The 20,812-nt window shown below is 42.0% G+C and overlaps 1 protein-coding gene across 3 annotated transcripts; it reads left to right on the top strand.

The window, feature by feature from the left end:
• The first annotated feature begins 889 nt into the window (after nt 1-889).
• ptpn3 (protein tyrosine phosphatase non-receptor type 3) lies at nt 890-20,284 on the top strand. Of its 3 annotated transcripts, none has more exons than XM_083761794.1 (26): nt 890-1,022; nt 2,516-2,657; nt 4,909-5,043; nt 5,137-5,179; nt 5,528-5,609; nt 6,549-6,593; nt 6,737-6,789; nt 7,055-7,172; nt 7,283-7,370; nt 7,625-7,713; nt 7,805-7,868; nt 7,982-8,196; nt 8,280-8,405; nt 12,205-12,366; nt 12,575-12,680; nt 12,911-12,988; nt 13,130-13,186; nt 13,636-13,792; nt 14,050-14,225; nt 14,489-14,579; nt 14,791-14,852; nt 14,985-15,131; nt 16,570-16,698; nt 17,875-18,020; nt 18,101-18,236; nt 19,497-20,284. In XM_083761794.1, exons 2-26 carry the CDS (start codon nt 2,589-2,591, stop codon nt 19,569-19,571), a joined length of 2,649 nt encoding a protein of 882 aa, XP_083617920.1. In that variant the 5' UTR covers nt 890-1,022; nt 2,516-2,588; the 3' UTR covers nt 19,572-20,284. The 3 variants fall into 3 exon arrangements, with proteins under 3 accessions (XP_083617920.1, XP_083617922.1, XP_083617921.1); XM_083761795.1 differs by having other exon boundaries at nt 943-1,033; XM_083761796.1 differs by lacking the exon at nt 14,985-15,131.
• Nucleotides 20,285-20,812: the final 528 nt, after the last annotated feature.

Genomic DNA, 20,812 nt, shown 5'->3' with positions numbered 1-20,812 from the left:
GGGTAAATGTACATTTACAAATCTTGTATACGTTTTTTGTATATGTATACATAACTGTATTTTGTGGGGGTCCCTGCATCCTCTCTCTCAGCTAAAGGGGTCATTGGCCTGAAAAATACCACTACTCTGAATTATTGCTGCAATAGCTCATCTCTCCTGCGGGTGGCAGCAAGAAACCAGAGTGAGCAGCAGTTCAGTTTGACAACTTTATCATTGTTATTCAGAAATGTGTTAATAAAATTGGACAGATAAGGCGCAGCCTGCTTAACTAGCCTATTCTATGTTAGCACAGTATAAAGATAAACGTTGACAAGTTATTTTACCCTGCCTACACGCTAAATGCTTCATTGAATCGAATGAATCTCAGAATCTGCTTCAAATGTCCTGATTTCAAACTCAATTTACATACGATATTATTTAATTAGACAATCAGAAAGGTTTCACTCTGCATGGTCCCTAAATCTGAAAATGCATTCATTTCAGTCATAGCCTACTATAATACTCTTACCTTTGAGGCATAATCTTCAATTTGTCTACCATTGTCCAAACTGGATAGTCAAGTGGATATATCGCTAACGCTAATAATATAAAAATGAACTGCCATGCTGTTCGCGCTACTTTGTTTGTTCGTTTGTTTATTTGTAAAGCTCATTATGCAAAGTTTCTAGGTTTCACGGATGTGATGCCACTTTTCCGTCACACGACGCTGTCGCCTGGCAAAAATAGCAGATCCACAAGCTCACAAAGCGTCAACGACGCGACGCGCTGTGAGCTTGTAGATCGACAATAATATGTGGCGCGCGCCGCGCAACACTGCCGTACGACGAAGTATATAACGGGAGCAACGCGCGTGCTGGATGGGTAGGATCGGGAGCGCGCTTGGGGAAGGGGCGGGGCCGTGGAGTAGGAATCACCACAGCCAGAGGGATGAGAAACTTGTCCCGGATATTTACCTTCTACCTGGCCCACACAGGAGGGACGCTCCCCGCCGACAGAAAATGCTCCACTTCAGGACGACCGAGGTACACTTACAGTAAAAAGCTGCATGCGTCTTCATAACATATCACAAGCCACGCTGTAGTGTCGCTCTTTTTAAAGAAACTTTGCGAATGGTGGTGTGTGCTCTGCTGTGCTGTGTTGTGTTGTGTTGTTCCAGAGTCCTTTGGGTGAGGCTGACTCTAAGGGCTGACTGCCTGAGAAGTTTAGGTTGTTAACAGGTTCCTTGATCGCGCAGTAGAACAAAGTACAAGAGATCATATAATATTGTCGATAGGCTGTGTCACTGTGTATAGTAGGCTACTGCTGCTGTAGTCAACTCAAGGCTTTATACTTTGAATTAGGCCTGGCTGGCTTAATCCTCTGTTTACGTTTGTGAGAGTAGACGAGGTTAAAGGTTGGTCATCTAGCAGCTAGAGAGTAGAGACAGCTATATTTTAGCTGTCTAGTGGTGGGTGCATTGCTTAATACTCTAAATAAGTAAATATAATCCCTGTGTTCATTATTTATAAAACAATGATGGATACGTTAACTTATTAAAGCTACAGGCATACTTTGTTGGCATTCTTCTGTCACCTAAAAAAGTGTCAACAATATCCCTAAATAAATAAAATAGTGAATAGAGCTGAACTCTTTGAAGTTTAAAAATAACATTCACATGTGAATTCATTATAGGTTAGTCAATGAGAGTTTATCATGGAAAACAGGTCTGTTTAATATATTCTGAGAGTGACACTGTGTTCAAACATTAACTTACACATTGTGTATCTTTGACAAAGAGTAAGGCAGGCCATTCTGTGTGTTGTGTGACTGGACACAAATGCATGTACGCGTACACACACACACACACACACACACACACTTGATTCATTGAATAATTTATTAACAGATTGGAGAATTACAGTACATTTCAAGCACAACTCAAAACACACGCGCACACACACACACACACACACACACACACACACACACACACACACACACACACACACACACACACACACACACACACACATTCTTAAGCATGAGCAACTATTGGCTTTGAGCCAGTAAAGGAACTATGAGTGGACGTGAGAGTGCATGCACTCACGCACGCACATATGTGAGGTCTATGCGTGCATACATTGTCCGTAGTAGCAGGTCTTAGATCTGTTCCTAGCCGTGCAAATGGGCGTGCTGAACTCAGAGAATATTTAACATTCTTATCATTCAGCTCCTGCACAGGGCGGAGAGACACCAAGGGAGAACTGGAGGGAAAGAGAACGAGAGGACATGTTCAGACTCAAGCCAAATAATAATGGATTGCACAAACAGACACACACACACACTCACACACGCACACACACGCACACAGACACAGTCGCTCCCTCGCATTGACAGTGCATTACTCACTGTGGCCTGATACTGAAGCAGGCACACACATTACTCACCACACGATGTCATCCTCACGGGAAGACAACAGCCTGGAAAAACCTGACTATATACTGTATGTACGTGTGTCGTGTGTGTGCGTTTCCAGATCCCCACTCAGTGATGAGCTGAGGGCAGGGTGTTTGTCTTGAGAGGGAGGCCGAGTTACCGTGGTAACAGACATGCCAAAACCTGACTTACTCTGCCTAGTTCAGCTGCTGGACGGCACCATCGAGACCTTTAGAGTCAGCGTGAGTAAGAAAGTACACATGCACACGCACAATTACACACACAGACACACGGCCTGCAACTCATTTCCATTGACTAGTTACACTAGTACATTCATTTCCTAACCTGCACCTCTACTTGCAGCCTCACTTTTCACAACCTTTTCTTCCGTCTTTCTATCGTGTTAAAGTTTGTCCACACACACACACACACACACACACACACACACACACACACACACACACACACACACACACACACACACACACACACACACACACACACACACACACACACAGATCATATGTTGGTCCTATCTGTCTCTGTGCAGTGCTAATGATTGTAGTGTCAGTGGATGACATAGCGAGACTCCTCTTTCGCATTTCCATTGATCCGCCTCCAGTTTGTTCAGAACAGTGTCCTTGGTTCGATGGACTTCTTCTCTTTCAGAATCGTGCTTTGCGTTATTTTTATAGGCAGAGTGGAGCCTTTCACATATGGGAGGCTTCCATCAGCATATACGGCATGCCATGCATGCATGAGCTTACGTCAGCACGGCATGCACGCATTCTCTCAGAGAATGATGTACTGTAAGTCACCATATGATTTTCTAGGCCAGCTTCTCCTTTTAAACCTCAGACAGTCTAAGGAGAGTTGGAATATAAGGTCAGGGAAACTACTGTGACTGTCCAATATGAAACTCCTTATATTGCATGTTGCTCGCTGCACTGACACACTAAAAGTATCAATACCACAATGTAGAAATACTTTAAGTAAGTAAGTAAAAGTCTGGTGTTCAAAATGTACTTGTGTAAGAGTACTTAAGTATTGGCATCAAAATATATACTTAAGTACCAAATGTAAAAAATATTATTATGCAGTCAGTATGTCCCATTTCTCACAAGTTTGTCATGTATAATCTTTTTTTGAAAATAGCAGATCTACATACAAGCTCACAACGCAACTCGTTGTGAGCTTGTTAATCAGCTATTTTGAAATGACCAAAGTATACTTGTATATACTAGGACGGAAGTGTTTAATGTATGTTATTGTTTTGTAATTATATAAGAAATCTTCAAAGTAATTGAAGTTTTCAAATAATTGTAGTGGAGTAAAAGTATTGGAAAATTGGAAATTGGAAAAATAATAATAAATTTGTATACCACAGCCTATATCTGCGCCATAGTGTGAGCTACAGCACTTCAGACCTAAAGCCTGTGCTATACTTAGTGGCACACTCAAGCTTTATGCTATACTTATGCTAGGAAAAACATGATCTGTCAGCAGCCCCACAGAACTACTGAGGTGCATGGTTTCATTTGTGTCGTGTTCTGAACAAGAAAAGCAAGGAAGAGCCTTAACTCAGAAAATCGAGGCTAGCAAAGGTTTCTGCGATCATGTCCTTCATTGACGTAAACATTGTATTTGACAGTGTCAGCACCGTTAGCAGTGTTTCCTAAACACTGGGGTGGAGCACAACAGTGGGACATGAAATGTCACGATGACAGCCAAGTCCTCTTTGTTACGGTAGTTTATCCATTTGCAACTCTGAGTTTTTAAACTCTTGAGTTAACAAGAACAAGTACACACACATTCACAGAGTACTATGCAGAGAGCATCGCTTTTATTTTATTTTCAAAATGTAATGTCTCTCCCTCTCTATCTACAGTACACACACACGCACACACACACACACACACACACACACACACACACACACACACACACATTAGAGATGCACGATATTAAAATTATGCCCGATCTCTGATTATTTGTAGGGTCAAATTGGCTGATACTGATTCCGATATATGAACTCATTGCTTATTTATTTTTATTTTTAGAGACCGAGACAAGCTGCTCTGCGAGTACAAAGCCATTGATGGTCACATTATTCAATATCGGTGAAATAATTTGTATTATTTGGATACTAATTCGATACTGATATGGCATTTCTATGGCCGATTTTGATATGCTACCGTCCCTACCGATTATATAATGCATCTCTAATATATATAATTTATTTACAGTGGTGTCTTTTAACCGTTGTGTTGGCCTATTTTCCTATTTAATGCATTTATTTATTGTCTTGTCTGTACAGACCTGAACAAAATTTATATATAGGGCATATCATTTAACCTAAACGTATAGGATTTTACACAAAACTTCATCAGAAGAATACAGTACCATTATTGAATAGTGTTACGTTTAATATTCAGTGTAAAATGTGTCCGAGACCATTTGAGAAAGTCTGATTTTAGATCCCTCCTTTTCCAGAAACAAGATGAAGGTGTGGTTCTGTTAGACCTGGTGTTCAACCACCTCGGCTTGCTAGAGAGACAGCTTTTTAGTCTACAGATCCGAGAATCCAGCACAGCAATTGTCTCCATTAAAACCAACACACAGTCTCCGGTGAGCTGGCCATTTGTCTCTCTTGGCTGTGATTGTAATTGTATAGAATAGAACGATGTTCTGTGTTTGAATAACCCTGTGTGCCTCTTTCAGAGATGGCTGGAGCCTGAAAAGCCATTGAAGAAGCAGCTGAAAGGTATCTGATATGTATTATGTCTGTGCCTTTATTTGAAGTAAAATTAGTTTTTACTATTTCTTAAGCCATTAAAACCTGGAAAGCATCTGTGTCATTTTAGATTTTTGTGTTGGCTATTCTAATTCAACAATAGCAGATATACATAGATATACATATACATAGATATACATACATCTGCTATTTTTTTACATTTAAAAAAAAATCTTGAAAGTGTGAGAACTACAGAAGGCATTTGTAGAATCGGCCTCAGGTCAGAACTTCAACTTGGGACAAAGAAACCAGGAGTCTGCTGTGATCACATCATGTAATCTTTCATATGTATAATAAGACATGGTTTTCCCTATGCAGGGCTAGTCTCTCCCTTCTATCTTAACTTCAGAGTACGATACTTCATCTCTGACCCCAACTCTCTGCAACATGAACAGACCAGGTGAATATGAATGTGTTTAGTCTAGTGAACGATAAGTGATATTGAAAGATAATTGGGTATTTTTCCCCTCTTGGTTGTATGCAATTTATTTTTTCATTATACATTTTTTCATAACAATAATCAGTGGTTGGGGACCGGACCGCTGGACTAGCGGTTCAGGCACCTAGGCTACGATATAGCTAAACGGTGTGACGCGGGTTTGAGTCCCGATCCCGACGGCCTTTGCTGCGTGTCACTCCTCAGCTCTCTCTTCCAATTTCAGCCTACTGTGTTCAACTATAACAGGGGTTTTCAACTGAGTATGAACCAGGGACCACCACCCTGACTGAAAATCAACCTGGGGACCATTGTTGTGTTGGGAGGGGGGATATGGTCGTGGTGTGGGGGAAAGAAATTAACCTTCCATATTAAACTCATGTTGCTGTTCATTGTAACTTATTCTATGACTCAGTAAGCAGAGACTTGCGATTCATTATGGGCACATTTCCTTATAATGGTGACTCAACCAGGCAATCCAGTATGGTTTCGCTTGAGATTCTAACTCCCAGTAACTGACAACATCGATGCGTCATCATTGTCACCAGATTATTTACTGCATTGTTTCTCAACTTGTGGTCAATACAATAAATTCAAATACGAATCTTCACTTTCCTACATTACTAAATGCATGGTCAGGGACCACATGCAACACCTTCACGGACCTGTTGAAAACCCATGAACTATAATAAAGGCATAAAAAGGTCCAAATAAATCTTTAAAGAATATCAATAATCAGTTGTTTGCCTTAATTCCAGTTTATGAAAAATACTTTAGTTGTGTGTCACGTGTCAGTAGCCATTGTTAATAAGAGTAATAGTAATAGTCGTGTGTCTATGACATGTGAGTGGGATGATTGAAGTAGTGTGGGTTGTATGAGTTCCTCTTGTCTCGTCTCTGTAGGCACCTGTACTTCCTCCAGATCAGGTGTGACATCAGGGAAGGAAGGTTAGTGGAGCTCCATGGGAAACGTGTTCATTAGAGCATACGCTAATCCACACGCAAGCAAACAAAAACACCTATTCCCTTGTGATGCAGAGTTTCCAGCAGTGATGTAGCAATTTCAATGTGTAATCATAGTCTGATTGCAGGTTGCAATGCCCGCTGAGTGCAGCAGTGGTGCTGGCGTCTTATGCTGTTCAGTGTAAGTCACCATTACATTTTCATTCAACAGTAGAGAAACGAATGACTCATGGCTTCAGTCATGCAAGTAATTGTTCCTGCATGTAAGCAAACAATTAGCTGCACCTCTCATATAGTGCTACACAGTCAAATCCTCAGTGTTAAATTATGGGTCGGTTAGAGTTAAATTAACTGGAGATTTTATTAGGTTGACAATTGTAGGTCTGTATACGGAGGTGGTCTGAATATGCATTTCTGTGTAATATTTCTGACTCCATCCTCTGTAGCGGAGCTGAGGGACCACATGCCATCTTATCTCCCTGGTTACCTGTCCAAGTCCCACTTCATCCCAGAGCAGGACAATGACTTCCTATCCCGAGTGGAAGATCTGCATCCACAGCACAAGTACTGCAAAGAATCTGTTCCTTTTATAGTCTGAAATTCAAAACTGGTTTCCGCTCGTTTTGCACAGCACGTTCTCCACAGTTAGTATTGATGCCCCTGTGTGTTCCCAGGGGACTGAAGCAGAGCGAGGCAGAGTTATGTTTCCTCAACACGGCACGAACACTGGAGCTGTATGGAGTGGAGCTGCATTCTGCCACGGTAGCTACGTCTTGGCTGTTCACTTGTTTCTGGATATATTATCGGAATAATAACATTTACACCTGGGGTATTTTGACTGAGATCTGAATGCAGTGTGAGCCTGGTCTGGCAGATGTGATCGCATTCCGATTGCAATGTGTGCTTTGTGTGTTTACACCTTGCATTACCATATATCTTTACTTATCCAGATACAAATCACATCTACATTACTTTCTAATATATAAAATTCTCGCTCTCTTGTCACTCTTATGCAGGACTCCAACAATGCCCCCCTCTTGGTCGGGTTGGCTTCAAGTGGTGTAGCTATGTTCTGCAATATGATTTGCTCCAGTTTCTTCCCCTGGTGAGTGATAATGACAGCTGCACATTCATGTGATGGGTTGTCCTCAGCCTAGTTTTCTGACCCATTAAACCCTCTCACCATCATTATGCAGGGGGAACATAATCAAGATCTCCTTCAAGAGGAAACGCTTTCTCATCCACCTCAAACGGAAACATGTGAGTCTAGTCCTGTCTTTGGTTTCGGGCGCATCAATTACCCGCCCACGTCGCCTTTCAATGTGAATCCTGTGAGGATTGTATTGTACTATCCTATCCTCTGTGATGTGCAGGGGGAGACCCAGGATTGCATTGTGTCTCTGGCTTTGCCCTGTCCCAAGACTTGTAAGAATCTTTGGAGGTCCTGTGTGGATCACCATTCCTTCTTCAGCGCTAACCGGACAGCCAGGAGCCCGAAGCACAACAACACCACCACAACAACAACAATTCAGTCCTACAGCAAGTTGATCACACAGCACTTGGGCCTGGGAAACAGTAAAAATGAAACGTGAGTGTGTGCACAGTCACGTGCAGTCTTATAATAACTATTACAATTTTACAGTTTTCTATTCCTCTCCCCTTGATCTGTAGTGGTCCGGTGTGTCGGCGTGTGGTGGGAGGGATGGTATGGAACCCGGTCCTTCGAAGGTCTGTTTCAGCCGAGAATATGGAGACCAAGAGTCTTCCATCTAGATCCCCTCCAACTACACCCAACTGGTAAGATCTGTTTAGGCTCGGTGCTCTCAGATGAGACACTGTAGTACAGGGGTGCCTCCTTTCTGTTTAACTTGTATACGGACGACTGTGTCAGCTCACACCCAAATCAGTTTATCAAGTTTTCAGATGACACCGTGATACTTAGTCTGCTCAAGAGCGATAATAACATCCTCAGCCACACAGCTGGAGTAGACAAGTTTATAGAATGGTGCGATCTACATCATCTGAAAATAATGTAAACAAAACCGAGGAGGTCATAGTTGACCCCAGGTTCATAGGAGACCACAGTATGATTAGTGTTTATGACCATAACATCAAACAGGTCATCTCCTATAAATACCTGGGAGTGCAGATCGATGATGACCTGAGCTGTCCACTAACGTCCATCCCCCCCCCCCCCCCCTCCATCACTCATTTTTCATATTGAATCTCACCCTTTGCATGTATTGAACAGAGAGTATGAGATAATGCCATCCAGTAGGACATATAGACATATAGGCCCTCATTTATCAACTGTGCGTACGCCAAAATACGGGTGCACGCCAAAATTACCGAAATTCTCGGCATTTACCATTTCCGCCAAAGCTTGAAATTGAACTTGAGTAGGACAAAAAGTCACGTCTGGTCGGGAGCTGTCGTATGCTTTGTCCTCGGCTGTTTTTCTGTCGTACACAAGCGGAGCAGCATTGTCTGAACTGCTGACACGCTGTCACAGGCATCTAAGCATATGTTTTCACTCCTAAAATGTTAATATAAAACTATGTATACATGTAAAAAACTTTAATTTTGCGAAATTAAATACAATATAACATGTTTACAATGTATTAGTTTGTGCTTAATCTAACAGTGCTTTACTGTCCTTGTTATGCGAGCGCACTTGTGAGATGATTTGGGAGCACATGCGGCATGACATCAGATGCCTATATCACTGTAGGCCTACTGTCTGTGAGTGATATTATAAAAAAAAGGCATAAATGGACTGCACGCCTTTATTTCCAAGTGACAATGACAAGCATATACAGCTTGCCTATTTGCAATTGTAGCAGGCTATAGGCGTAAGGGGCTTAATCATTCACCATTTAAATAAGTGCTTTGACAGTTCAGATAAAAGCGAGATCATTCTAGGGGGTCGGGAGGACGGGACTGCGGCGTGCGTCGCCAACACATACCAGCACACATGCAAGCGGCAAGCCTTCATCCATATGTTTATGATTCGTTCATCAATGATCAAATCACTACAACGTTGATTATGACTGCCTTGACGACATGATAGCCTATCTCTCATGCAGGCATCACTCGCACTCACCCACAGGACTTATCACAGCAGTGCGCAGTCTCACGTTTTCGCCGTGCACTGCGCACGAATGGGTAAAATTAATATAGGCCAGCCTACAAACGTATTCCATTCATGGCGATGCGATGTCGATGTGTCATGTAGGTGCGTGCGTGCGTGCATGACAGCAAGGCAAGCGAGGTGAGAGGGAAACAGACAGGGTAGGCCTAAAACTTTATTTAATTCATGCAGGTGTTGGTTCTTTATTTATTTAAAACACACCAGTTAGTTGGGCAGGGCTTGCAAGTTGCGTGTGCGTGCGTCTGTGTGTGTGTATGAGAGAGGGGGGTTAGGCGGGCAACAAGGCACGGGAGAACCTTTTGTTTTTCTTCCTGTAACCAGGGTTTCCAGGACGTATTGCATGTGTTCATGTCGCAAAAACGAGGGCGAGGCTTGATTTCATAGGGCGTGCCAGATAGATTTCAGCCGTCACATTTATTAACGTCAGAACGAAATTAAGGAAGGATCAGCTGTTTGCGATCATTTTATAAATGCCGTGGCGACGTGGGTGTACTACGAAACCTGCACTCAAATCTGTGGCAGATTTTACACTCAATTGATAAATGAGGGCCATAGAACTCCACGGTGTGTGTATAATAGATTTAAACACTCACACTCATGTTCCTCTTCCAAACAAAATGCTCAATCAGAGATTGTTAAATGACTAGATGCACTTTATCAGAGGAATGTGTGCAATATCTCTGTTTTTGTGTGTTTCATGGTGTTTTTTCTTTTCCTTTTGTGAATGTGTCCTGTTATTTGTATGCAGCTGTGACTCTGTCTCCAAGACACATTCCTCCTAAGGGATACAAATAAAGACAACCTTGAACCTTGATACATTATAGCTTTATACCCCTCCCAAAAAGGTGAATGACTCTGTAATGAATGCAGCTCTTTGAGTTGCAGTTTTACAAGTGAGATTCATTGCTGTAACATTGACTTTGACATTAAACTGCAGAAGGAAAGTGTTAACATTGTAGTCTTCAGCTTTTAAACCAACTACAGGAGCTACATCCACCATTGCAAATAAAAGCATGTCTGGCATCTTATCAATCACGACGTTCTTTTGCCAGAAATAAGTGCATTTCTTCAAATAATTGTCCCTCGCTTTATGACCCACTCTCTTTCCCTCTCACGGTACATGGAAAATGTGAGTGAAATACTCACAATACCCTTCGCAGTGTGTCACAGGCACGGCACAGATTCAATATACTTAACCCATTTAGGCCTGACCTCAAAATGTAAAAGAATTCTTCTAAATCCTCCAGTTTTCTGAAATAAATATTTTCACGATTCAAAAAAAATAGCAGACCTACAAGCTCGTAGCGTGCCACTCTTTTTTTTCAATAATATTTTTATTGATATTTACATTTTTATGACGATGACAAAGACAAGACAGGAAAAACAAAACAAACAAACAAAAACAGACAGCTCAGCTCAGGCACGTTGTGGAACAAAGGACACATAGTTATACACATCTACCAAAAAATAAAATACAAATATGGACACATTCAGTTTGGTGCTTGAAAGTCTAGATGGGTTAACAACTCAAGAGAAAATTAAAGAAAATAAAAGATATGCATATACATACATACAGTACATAACAATAACATACATAACTTTATCCATCAAGGTTAGTGGCATCGCTTCTGTCCAGGAACCCTATGGTCAAGGTGGTAGCTAACAAAATCCAACAAATCTCAAATATGGGTCCCATATTTTATAGAAGGTATGTGGTGGAGCGTAGCAGGCAGATTAGGAAGTCGGACCCCTCTCTAATGCCTTGCACATTATGAAACCAGTTTTCGGGCAACACTAATCGAGGGCCCGATTGCCTGACAGCAACTTGGAGTTTACTGGACTCAATCCAGGTACACCCAACTGGACCGATCTCCAACACCAACGCCAGTTATTACAGCCACATTTGTTTCCATTATGTGATATATTTATATAACATTGATACTATTATTCATGGCACTGTCGGAGGTGCGTCAGGCAGAAATGCCCAGCAAGTCTTCTTGTGCTAAAGTATCAAAATATATACAGAATTTATAATAGTTTATATTGCCCAAGCCTATTGACCAAAACCAATACATTAGTTTTATAAGGGCTATTATTTTGTTCTTTTTGATTACTGTTTAAATTGTTAAACAGGCATGTAAACCCTCTTGAAAAAGAAGTCTGCACGCTGTGCTGAAGCTCCCAATGATCAATTTTAATAGGACAAAGGACAATGTTTTAACTTGTTAGGGTCTTCTCAGACCTGATGAAGACCCTGACGGGCTTCAGCACCCGTCAGAGTCTGTGGACTTTTCTTCTTTTTCATGTATTTTTGTCCAGCACCTGTCAAATAGTCGGATGTGTGTGCTCTTTCTTGGACTGCAGTGCACATGTAAACCCTCTTGGAGAGAACATGTACAAACACAAGCATAAATTGTCCTGGCTTAAGTTTATTGTCTCTGGCAGGCGGAGTCCCCGTGTTCGACACGGCATCCATAAGCGCCGCCCCTCCTCGGCGGAGCTGACCAATGATCTGAAAGACATGTCGGAGGGGGAGGATGTCTTCTACACATACCGGGCCTCTGTCACCAGCAGCAGAGACAGTGAGGGAGACAGTTCTCCACATCGGTATTAGGAAAACAACACACTTGCTTAATTTTATGCTATGGTACTGATGGTGTCGCACAACACAAATAGCAGATCTACAAGCTTACAATGCATTGCAACGTGACGTGTGGTGAGCTTGTAAATCTGCTTTTCCCCCCTGTCACACAGGCATGTAACAAAGTATAAATCTCTTCCAATCTAACCAACAATTTGACTTTGTTTACACCAGTCTCTCTGGCACACACAGCCAAACACTGGAGGAAGGTTCGTCACAAGTTGATGACATCAGCACGGGAGAAGAGGACAGCGAGCCTAGTTTACACTACAGGGACAAGGTCGGTTATATGATCGCCCACATACTGTTACTGTACTGTTTGTGTTGCATCCCAACCCCTGTTTTGTATAACACTATGGACTACTAAGGAATCGACTAGAAATATGGGTAGCTATGGGTTAGTATATTTAATAAAAAATAGTTTCCACTTTTATTATACATTTTGTAGTAATTCATTATGCAGAATATTTTTCCCGTGTTACATTGCGGTACTTGCATCTGTGTTTGTAGGGGGCACCAGGTGACGGTGATCTGTTGTTAATACGTATTGCCCCTGATCTGGAAGGCAAGTTTGGCTTCAATGTTAAAGTGAGTCTCTCTTGTTCTCTCTCTCTCACACACACACACACACACACACACACACACACACACACACACACACACATTTTGAGTAATATGTGTTTGTCTCCCTCACTCTTGCTACATTTCATCTTTCCAAACTCCTTCCAGGGTGGGGTGGACCAGAAGATGCCTCTAGCCATATCCCACGTTAAACCTGACTCACCTGTAAGAACCGACTCAGAGTTGTTTGTGTTTAACTATGTGGTTGTGTTGTGTTAACTTGTGATGAAATATAAACAAAACATGGAATGAAAGATGGTTCTCAAATATTTTCATGTCAAGGACCCCCAAATTGATGTGTCCTGACCCCATCTGAAAAGATTTTGTGCCAGGGACCCCCCTGAAGAAAAGATTTGTGTAATTCTTGTCAACTCAAAACTATTCCAAATTTGGGCCTGGGCCATGGCTCAGCGGTCCAGGCACCTTGGCTGGTACAAACCCACAACGCGTTGCGTCATCATGATGCGCTGTGGGCTTGTAGATTGGCTATTACCGGATACCCAAAGTATGAATAGGGTTCAAGTGCTGTCGCTGGGATCCCCCTGAAACGTCCTCACTCGCCTCACTGGTTTACCGGAGACGGTCAGTCTTAGTGAGCGTGTGTATGTTTATAGGCAGGGCGATGTGAACCCAAGCTGCTAGAGGGAGACCTGGTGGTCCTCATCAATGGTCGAGACATTTCAGAACACACACATGACCAGGTGGTCATGTTCATACGAGCCAGCAGAGAGGCACATTCCAGAGAACTGGACTTGCTCATCAGACGTAAAGGTGTGTGGGATCATGTGCACGTTTGTATGTTTGTGTGTATGTGTATGCACCTTATCGTCGCTCTCGGACAGAAACCTTGTATGTCCATTTAAACTTTTTATGTCCCCCCCCCTAATTTATCTTTAGAAGTGAATGTAGTTAAGTGTGTCATTGGGTTTTAGAAATATTGAACCAATGAGAAGTATTAAAACGAGCTTGTGACTAATAATATCTACATGAGATTATGGATTATACACTCAACCAAGATTGTACTGTAGGTCCTGGGCGTGTGGCACCTGTGCTACAGTTTCCTCCTGCCCTAACACTGACTGGCCAATCACAGGGAGACAAGCCGCAGTCGCCTGGCCAGTCAGAGCGTGTCATTACACTGGAGGATTCATTGAAACAGCTTGAAAGAGGAATACAGTCAGGAACTCTCTCCTTCCACTTTGAGGTATGTGTGTATACACACACACACACACACACACATACACACACACACATTATGAGACTAAAGGGAACACAGGTAGCTAATAGAACGACAAATGGCTGCAATTCTGTTTGCAAGCACCATTAATGACTCGCACTCACTTATTTGGGGATTCATAATGATGCCTTTTTAAGTGCTGTTTTGGGAACAGATGTTGGCCCTAATCTGCTGGGTGCTGAATGTTTGTATATTTGTAATGTGTAAACGTGCATGTGTATGTGTTGCAGAACCTTTACAGGCGGAAACCTGGCCTACCACTAACCTGTGCTCGACTCTCTGAGAACATGGACAAGAACAGATATAAAGATGTTCTGCCATGTGAGTCCTATCTTTTCTCTTTGTCTGTCTGTCTGTCTGTCTGTCTCTGCATGTATTCCCAACAACACATCCCCCACCCCCCACAGCTTTCTGTATTACCTTGAATAACCTTGTTTTGTACAGTACTTCCCTGTGGTGCATCATAAAAATGTAACTGCTCAAACAACTGGTGCATCAGCAGCTGTACAACTACGTTTTCTCTCCTTTTTAGATGACGCTACCAGGGTCGTTCTGCAGGACCAAGAGGACTACATTAATGCCAGCCACATCACGGTATGGTGTTGCTGATATGCAATCATCTCTTTTTGTCCTCCCGGCGTCATTTCATCATGTATACTCAACCCTGTGTATAATGTGTGTTAGCATGAGCACGTCTGTCTGTGTGTCTGTCTGTCTGTCTCTTAGGTGGTGCCCCCAGTGTCTGGTGTGTGTTTGCGTTACATTGCCGCTCAGGGTCCTTTACCGCAGACCTGCACTCACTTCTGGCAGAGTGTGTGGGAGCAACAGATACACACCATCATTATGCTTACTACTCTCACAGAGAGGGGACGGGTACTTGCTTAAACACACTCATACATATCTCATTTATAAGCACATGTAGAGATATGTAAAAATCAGCCAGTGAGGATTTGGGTATTGTGGGTTAAAGGAGAATTCCATGCTAGAAGGCTTTCTTACCTTTTATTTGTAGTTGTTATGTCCCCAACAAAGAGGTCCAGGTGTTATTTTGTGCAAAAGCGCATTATTGGCTATTTTCCCTACCATAATAAGCACTCAATGAATTGAATTGCATTGAATTGAATGGGGCATTGGGGTGCTTATTTCCATCGCTCAATTTCTTTTACTACTTATTTAGATGGAAATAAGCTAATTAGCACAAAACCCCAATCCCCATTGAGGCTACCCTCAATGGGGGTTGGGTTCCAAGCCTGAATCGACAATAGCCAATAATGCACTTTTGGGGACTTGGTGGGGACGTAACGACTACAAATAAAGGTAAGAAAGCCTTCTAGCATGGAATTCTCCTTTAATGTCAAGCTGCTCAAAGTAATTTTTTCCTGTGATCATTGTTGTGCCAACATTGCTACATGATGTATCATGTTTGATTTGTTAATTACGGTTATTAGTTACTAGGTTTTCTAGCGGTTTTGTTTTCTTAAAAATAAAAGCAGCCGTTTGTAACAGGATTTCACAGACTACAGAACAGCTTGAAAGGGGAATACTTCATTGCACGACAGTGCGTTGTGAGCTTGTGAACAATTTTCAACATGTGACACCATCGTACAATGAGTATGAATTAGGCATAAGGTGTGAGCAGGATGCCGATGAGATATGTTCTTTGCACACAAGATGCAGCCACACGTGGAATCATTCAATGAAGCTGCCACTGTGTAGACTTGCCTGTTGCTTGGTAACCAGATGCTCTCATTAATTGATCAAGTGGCCGGAGATATTCTCTACTTCAGGGCTACTTGCCTGCGAACGCACACACAGAGAAATATATTGAAAATTAGATTTTTAATCGAACAATCGAGAAGAAAGCTTTTGTTTTTAAGTTATTTTGATATAAATAAATCGATATATATTTTTTCTTTTATAATCGACCTGTAGTATACTTTGTACAATAGTGCCATGTGAACATAGGCGAATGTACAAGCTCACAACGCATCACAGCGCTTGTAGATCTGCTATTTCCAGTGTTTATAATTGTCCATCAGTCGGAATCGAGGAAAATGTTTGAAACAAACGTAATACTCTTTTGAAGTCATATATCACCCAGTCCTAATTGAAAGTCATTTTACATCCTGTTCGTTTTCCCCACCCTGAATTGTGTTCCTGAGAGAAGTGGTTAAAATGCATTGTCGAACATGAGTTTAATTTCCTGAGAGCCTCCAGGTAGCAGACAGTCATGTGTTATATTATTACTGTATGTGACTAATGGCTTGTGTCAGAATTAATGTGCTTTATGTATGATATCATATACTTTCAGACTAAGTGTCACCAGTACTGGCCGCATCCCCCAGAAGTGAGGGATTATGGGTACTTGAGGGTGAGCTGTCACTCAGAGGAATGTAACTTAGCCTACGTCACACGACAATTCACCCTGACACACACACAGGTACAGTAACGGTAACACCTTCTCAGTGAAATCCTGCAGTCCTGCTTTCAATAACCCTGACACAGCAAATGCTATGTATGACTCCAATCATGCAACATGGGCGGGGGTTTCTGTTTCTATGTTTTGTGGCATGTACTGTGATTTATGCCATATGTCACATAACAGAGCTCACCGCAGGCAACACATACTATGGACAAAACTAACGCTAGCCTGCATATAATCTCTTCCTGTGTGTGTGTGTGTGTGTGTGTGTGTGTGTGTGTGTGTGTGTGTGCGTGTGTGTTTTGAAAAGCACTCTTTTGTGTGTATACGAGTGTTTTCATGAACTGTTTGCCATAATACATGGTGAACAGGTAAATAAGAGAGTATGGAGTCACACACATACACAAACATTCAAAGCTACCGCTGTGCGTGCCCATCTGTTCTCCTGGCTGAGTTAGTTCATCCCTGCATGCAGTCACAGGCCACTCGCCCGGCACAATTCCTGAACACAGCCACACTCCTCCTTTTGGATTTCACTTTCCCCCCTCTATTCTTTCTCCACCTTCTATTTTGTCTTCCTTCAACCATATCCCCTTCCAATCCATGTACAGCAGAGGTTCCCAACCACTGGTGGTACTTGAGCCCTCCTCTGGAGTTGCCCCAAAATTAAAAAAAAAGACAAAAGTGGAATTAAATATTTATATTACTACAGGTAGTTCTTCTGACCAAGCAATTGGTTGAAATAGGCTATCCAGCCGTGCTGAAATGAGCATGACAGCACACCTAGATTTGAGAATGGATTAATCACATTAGAAATATCATCAGTTGTGCTGAGTAGTGATTAGACAGAGTTTTGTCAGAGCAGCAGCATTATTGGCTTAGGAATAGAACAGAAAGGACAGGTATTACGCTCCTGTATTTTAACATCAGTTATTATGGTGGTACTTGGAGAGACAAATATTTTCTGAGGTGGTACTTCAGTATAAAAAGGTTGGGAACCAATGATGTACAGTACATGTACTTTTGTTCCCCTCTTCCGCTGCCTTCTTTGCTTTTGTGGCTGTTATGTAGATGCTCTCATGTGTAATCAGTTTTGTCTAGTTTAAATGTACACAATTTAAAATGTATGCTTCCTAACGCTATCTTTCTCACACTCTTTGTGTGTGTGTGTGTGGTGTGTGTTTGTGTGTGTAGCGGGGTGAGGAACGGGCAGTCACTCATCTCCAGTACGTAGCATGGCCGGACCATGGCGTACCAGATGACTCTTCTGAGTTCCTGCTGTTTGTCAGCTGTGTTCGAGAAAGGAGAAGAGGAGAGGAGCCACTTATGGTACACTGCAGGTAAAACACATATACACACACAGACACACAAACATTCATGTATGTAGTGTCGACATCTAAACTTTGTAATTGTTTTCCAGTGCTGGGATTGGACGCACAGGTGTTCTTATCACCATGGAAACAGCGCTGACTCTGTTGGAGGAGGGTCGGCCGGTGTTCCCACTGGACATTGTCAGAACGCTGAGAGACCAACGAGCCATGATGGTCCAGACCACGGTACCGAAACACATAACAGCGAGCCATCATGGTTGATTAGCTCACTACTTGTTTGTCAAAGGCAAACACAGCTGCTTTTGACATGTAGCTGGTCCCACGTCATGTTTTATATCATGATTTCTCTGAGGAGGATGTCCTTGAGGCTTTTGTTTATTGGTTTTTCCTTTATTGAGAGGCAGCAGTTTTCCACTTCGCCAGTAGAAGTTGCTTTGTGTGCAAATTATTTAGCTGCCTTTCTTCTTCTTCTTCTTCTTATTATTATTATTATTATTACATAATGGTTATAGTTCAAATTTACAATGTACAAAGTTTTCTCAAATGTTGTGTTGAGGGCCACAAGAAAAGAAATGTATTCCTGACACAAAATGTAACTCCTTATTTGATTTATACTGTCTCTTGTATAAAAAGCCATTTTCAGCAGGCAACGATTTGGCAAAGTAGGATCAGGTTTTACTTTTAACCCTTAGTTGACCAGAGTCCCCCAAGGTTATGTACTTGGGGGGGGGGGGGGGGGGGGGGTATCCAGGGTTTGATGAGGTCAGTGTTGAGGTCAGTGTTGTTCATATGGAGACGGGCGGCCAATTATGGAGTGTCACGAGGCATGATGGGACTAACTGACTGACATGAAATGCAGTAGTTCATAATTCATAGTAAACGCAATAGTTTTCCAAATCTGTGTGTCTGTCACTCTGTGGCTGGCCTCCGGCGTAACTCGGAAAGTGTCTGATCAGCTTCTCTGATTGGCCAACCCAAACCGTTGGCTTCACGGAGTGTCATGTAACATGTTTGGACACCAGTGCAAGTTTGAATAATTTGACCAGGCTGATAATACTCACCTGTCAGTGACTGTCACCATTATAGACCTGTTTCACCTCATTTGAGATGGATAGTACAGAAGTCATTCCCAACTAATTGTGTCTGGCGTGAAAGACTGTAGGTGTGTTTAGTGTCTGTCAGTGTGTCACAGTTCAGTTCAAGATTTCAGGCTAATTTGGAAAACATGTCAACATTCAGGTTGTCCACCTCTGTAGATAATGTGTCACTTTCACCCTGGAGTTCCCATTCTGGGCATTTCAATAATATACCGAAAATATTATTAAAACAAATCTTCATGAATTGCTCAGATCTTTGAGCTTGTAAATCAGCTACTGTATTTCCATTATGTTTTAAATGGGGCATAAGTGGTTCAAGGCAACGATGGCGACAATAGTGATGCAGTGTATTGTTTTGTTAACTAACGGCACATGTTTTGTGTTTCAGTGTCAGTTCCAGTTTGTGTGTGAGGCCATCCTGCGAGTCTACAATGAGAAGCAAGATGGATCTGAAGCCACATAGACATCAACACTGCTAACTAATCACAGCAGCACCAGAACATATACACTCACTAGTCCGACCTCATTCTATGGAGCGTATTACCTGCTCTACTCGGAAGGATTCCATGATATCATACGGGACCAACAGCTGGCCACAGAACATGGTTCTCTGCAATCTGCATAGCATATACTGTAAGCCAGTGACTCCTGTACCTCTCTGGCCTTAGTTTTTTTTGTGGGCTAATAGTGCATTAAGAGGTTTGAGTCTCACAGAGACTGCTAGAAGACTGATGTGAGCTGCTGCTCTCTGTCCCAGAGGCCTCTATTTATCACTGTATCACACTAAAGCCACGTTGTCCTCCACGGAGGTGTGCCTTGGACTGATGTTTTACACAGGGCAACAGAACTGCCTGGAGCGTCTATAGTTTATCTGAGACTAGAGAGCGTTGCAGGTTTTATATCACCAACAGCTGGTTGGCTCACATTAGACTGCCGGTGGAAAACTGAACTTCTGCTCCTCCTTCTTGTCCTAATCACTCTTAAATTATTGAGACACTGAATAAACCCTGATTTGTATACTGATGGGTCATTATTTAGTTTGTTCTTATAATAGTCGATGCCTCTTTGACAAATGTTTTATAAAAAGGAAATATGTCTGACTATGTATCTGTCTACTACTGTATCTATATAGATCGATATGTATATGTTTGAATTATATCCTAGCTGGCATTATGATCCTTTGTGTTACTGTTAAGATGCTGGGGGTGTTTGAATATACTATGTCTAGAGGCTATGTCTTGCTAAACAATATGTCTGAAGTTCTGAACAGTATGGTTGATCACTGCACAACATTCAGGAGAAGCCAAGTATTCAACTGTTCAGCTTATAACTATCTAGGATTTATCTCACCCCTATATTGTTTCATGAACAATAGTGTAGTTCTGAATCTGATGTGATTCTCAGCCTTTTTAATTTAATTGACTCCCAATCCAATGTATTAAGCTATGGACCACTATTTGATCAGATGTCCTATCTTGGACCCAAATGAAAGAGAAATGTTGTGGTCACAAATAGCACAAAAGCACTTATCAATTGTATCGGCGAGTATGAATGAAAACAAAGCCTTGGGGCTTATTTCAATTGTGTTTTAATAGACTATTTGAAAGCATTTGGGTAACTAGCAGCAGCAACAGTGATCTTAAGCATTCTTGGATGTTCTCTAGTCTAGGTGTATTTACAAATTATAGTAAAGTTCATTACGTG

This window comes from Protomyctophum parallelum (genome assembly GCF_964188405.1).
Source record: "Protomyctophum parallelum genome assembly, chromosome: 3".
NCBI lineage: Eukaryota > Metazoa > Chordata > Actinopteri > Myctophiformes > Myctophidae > Protomyctophum > Protomyctophum parallelum.
Note: the sequence above shows the minus strand (reverse complement) of the source record. Positions and strands in the feature narration are given on the sequence as shown.

Bases quoted from the DNA above. Each gene is read 5' to 3' on its own strand.
- ptpn3 (XM_083761794.1), top strand. From the start codon at position 2,589: ATGCCAAAACCTGACTTACTCTGCCTAGTTCAGCTGCTGGACGGCACC. The intron at 13,187-13,635 runs GTAAGAACCGAC...GTATGTTTATAG, and splicing joins ACGTTAAACCTGACTCACCT to GCAGGGCGATGTGAACCCAA. The intron at 13,793-14,049 runs GTGTGTGGGATC...ATTGTACTGTAG, and splicing joins CTTGCTCATCAGACGTAAAG to GTCCTGGGCGTGTGGCACCT.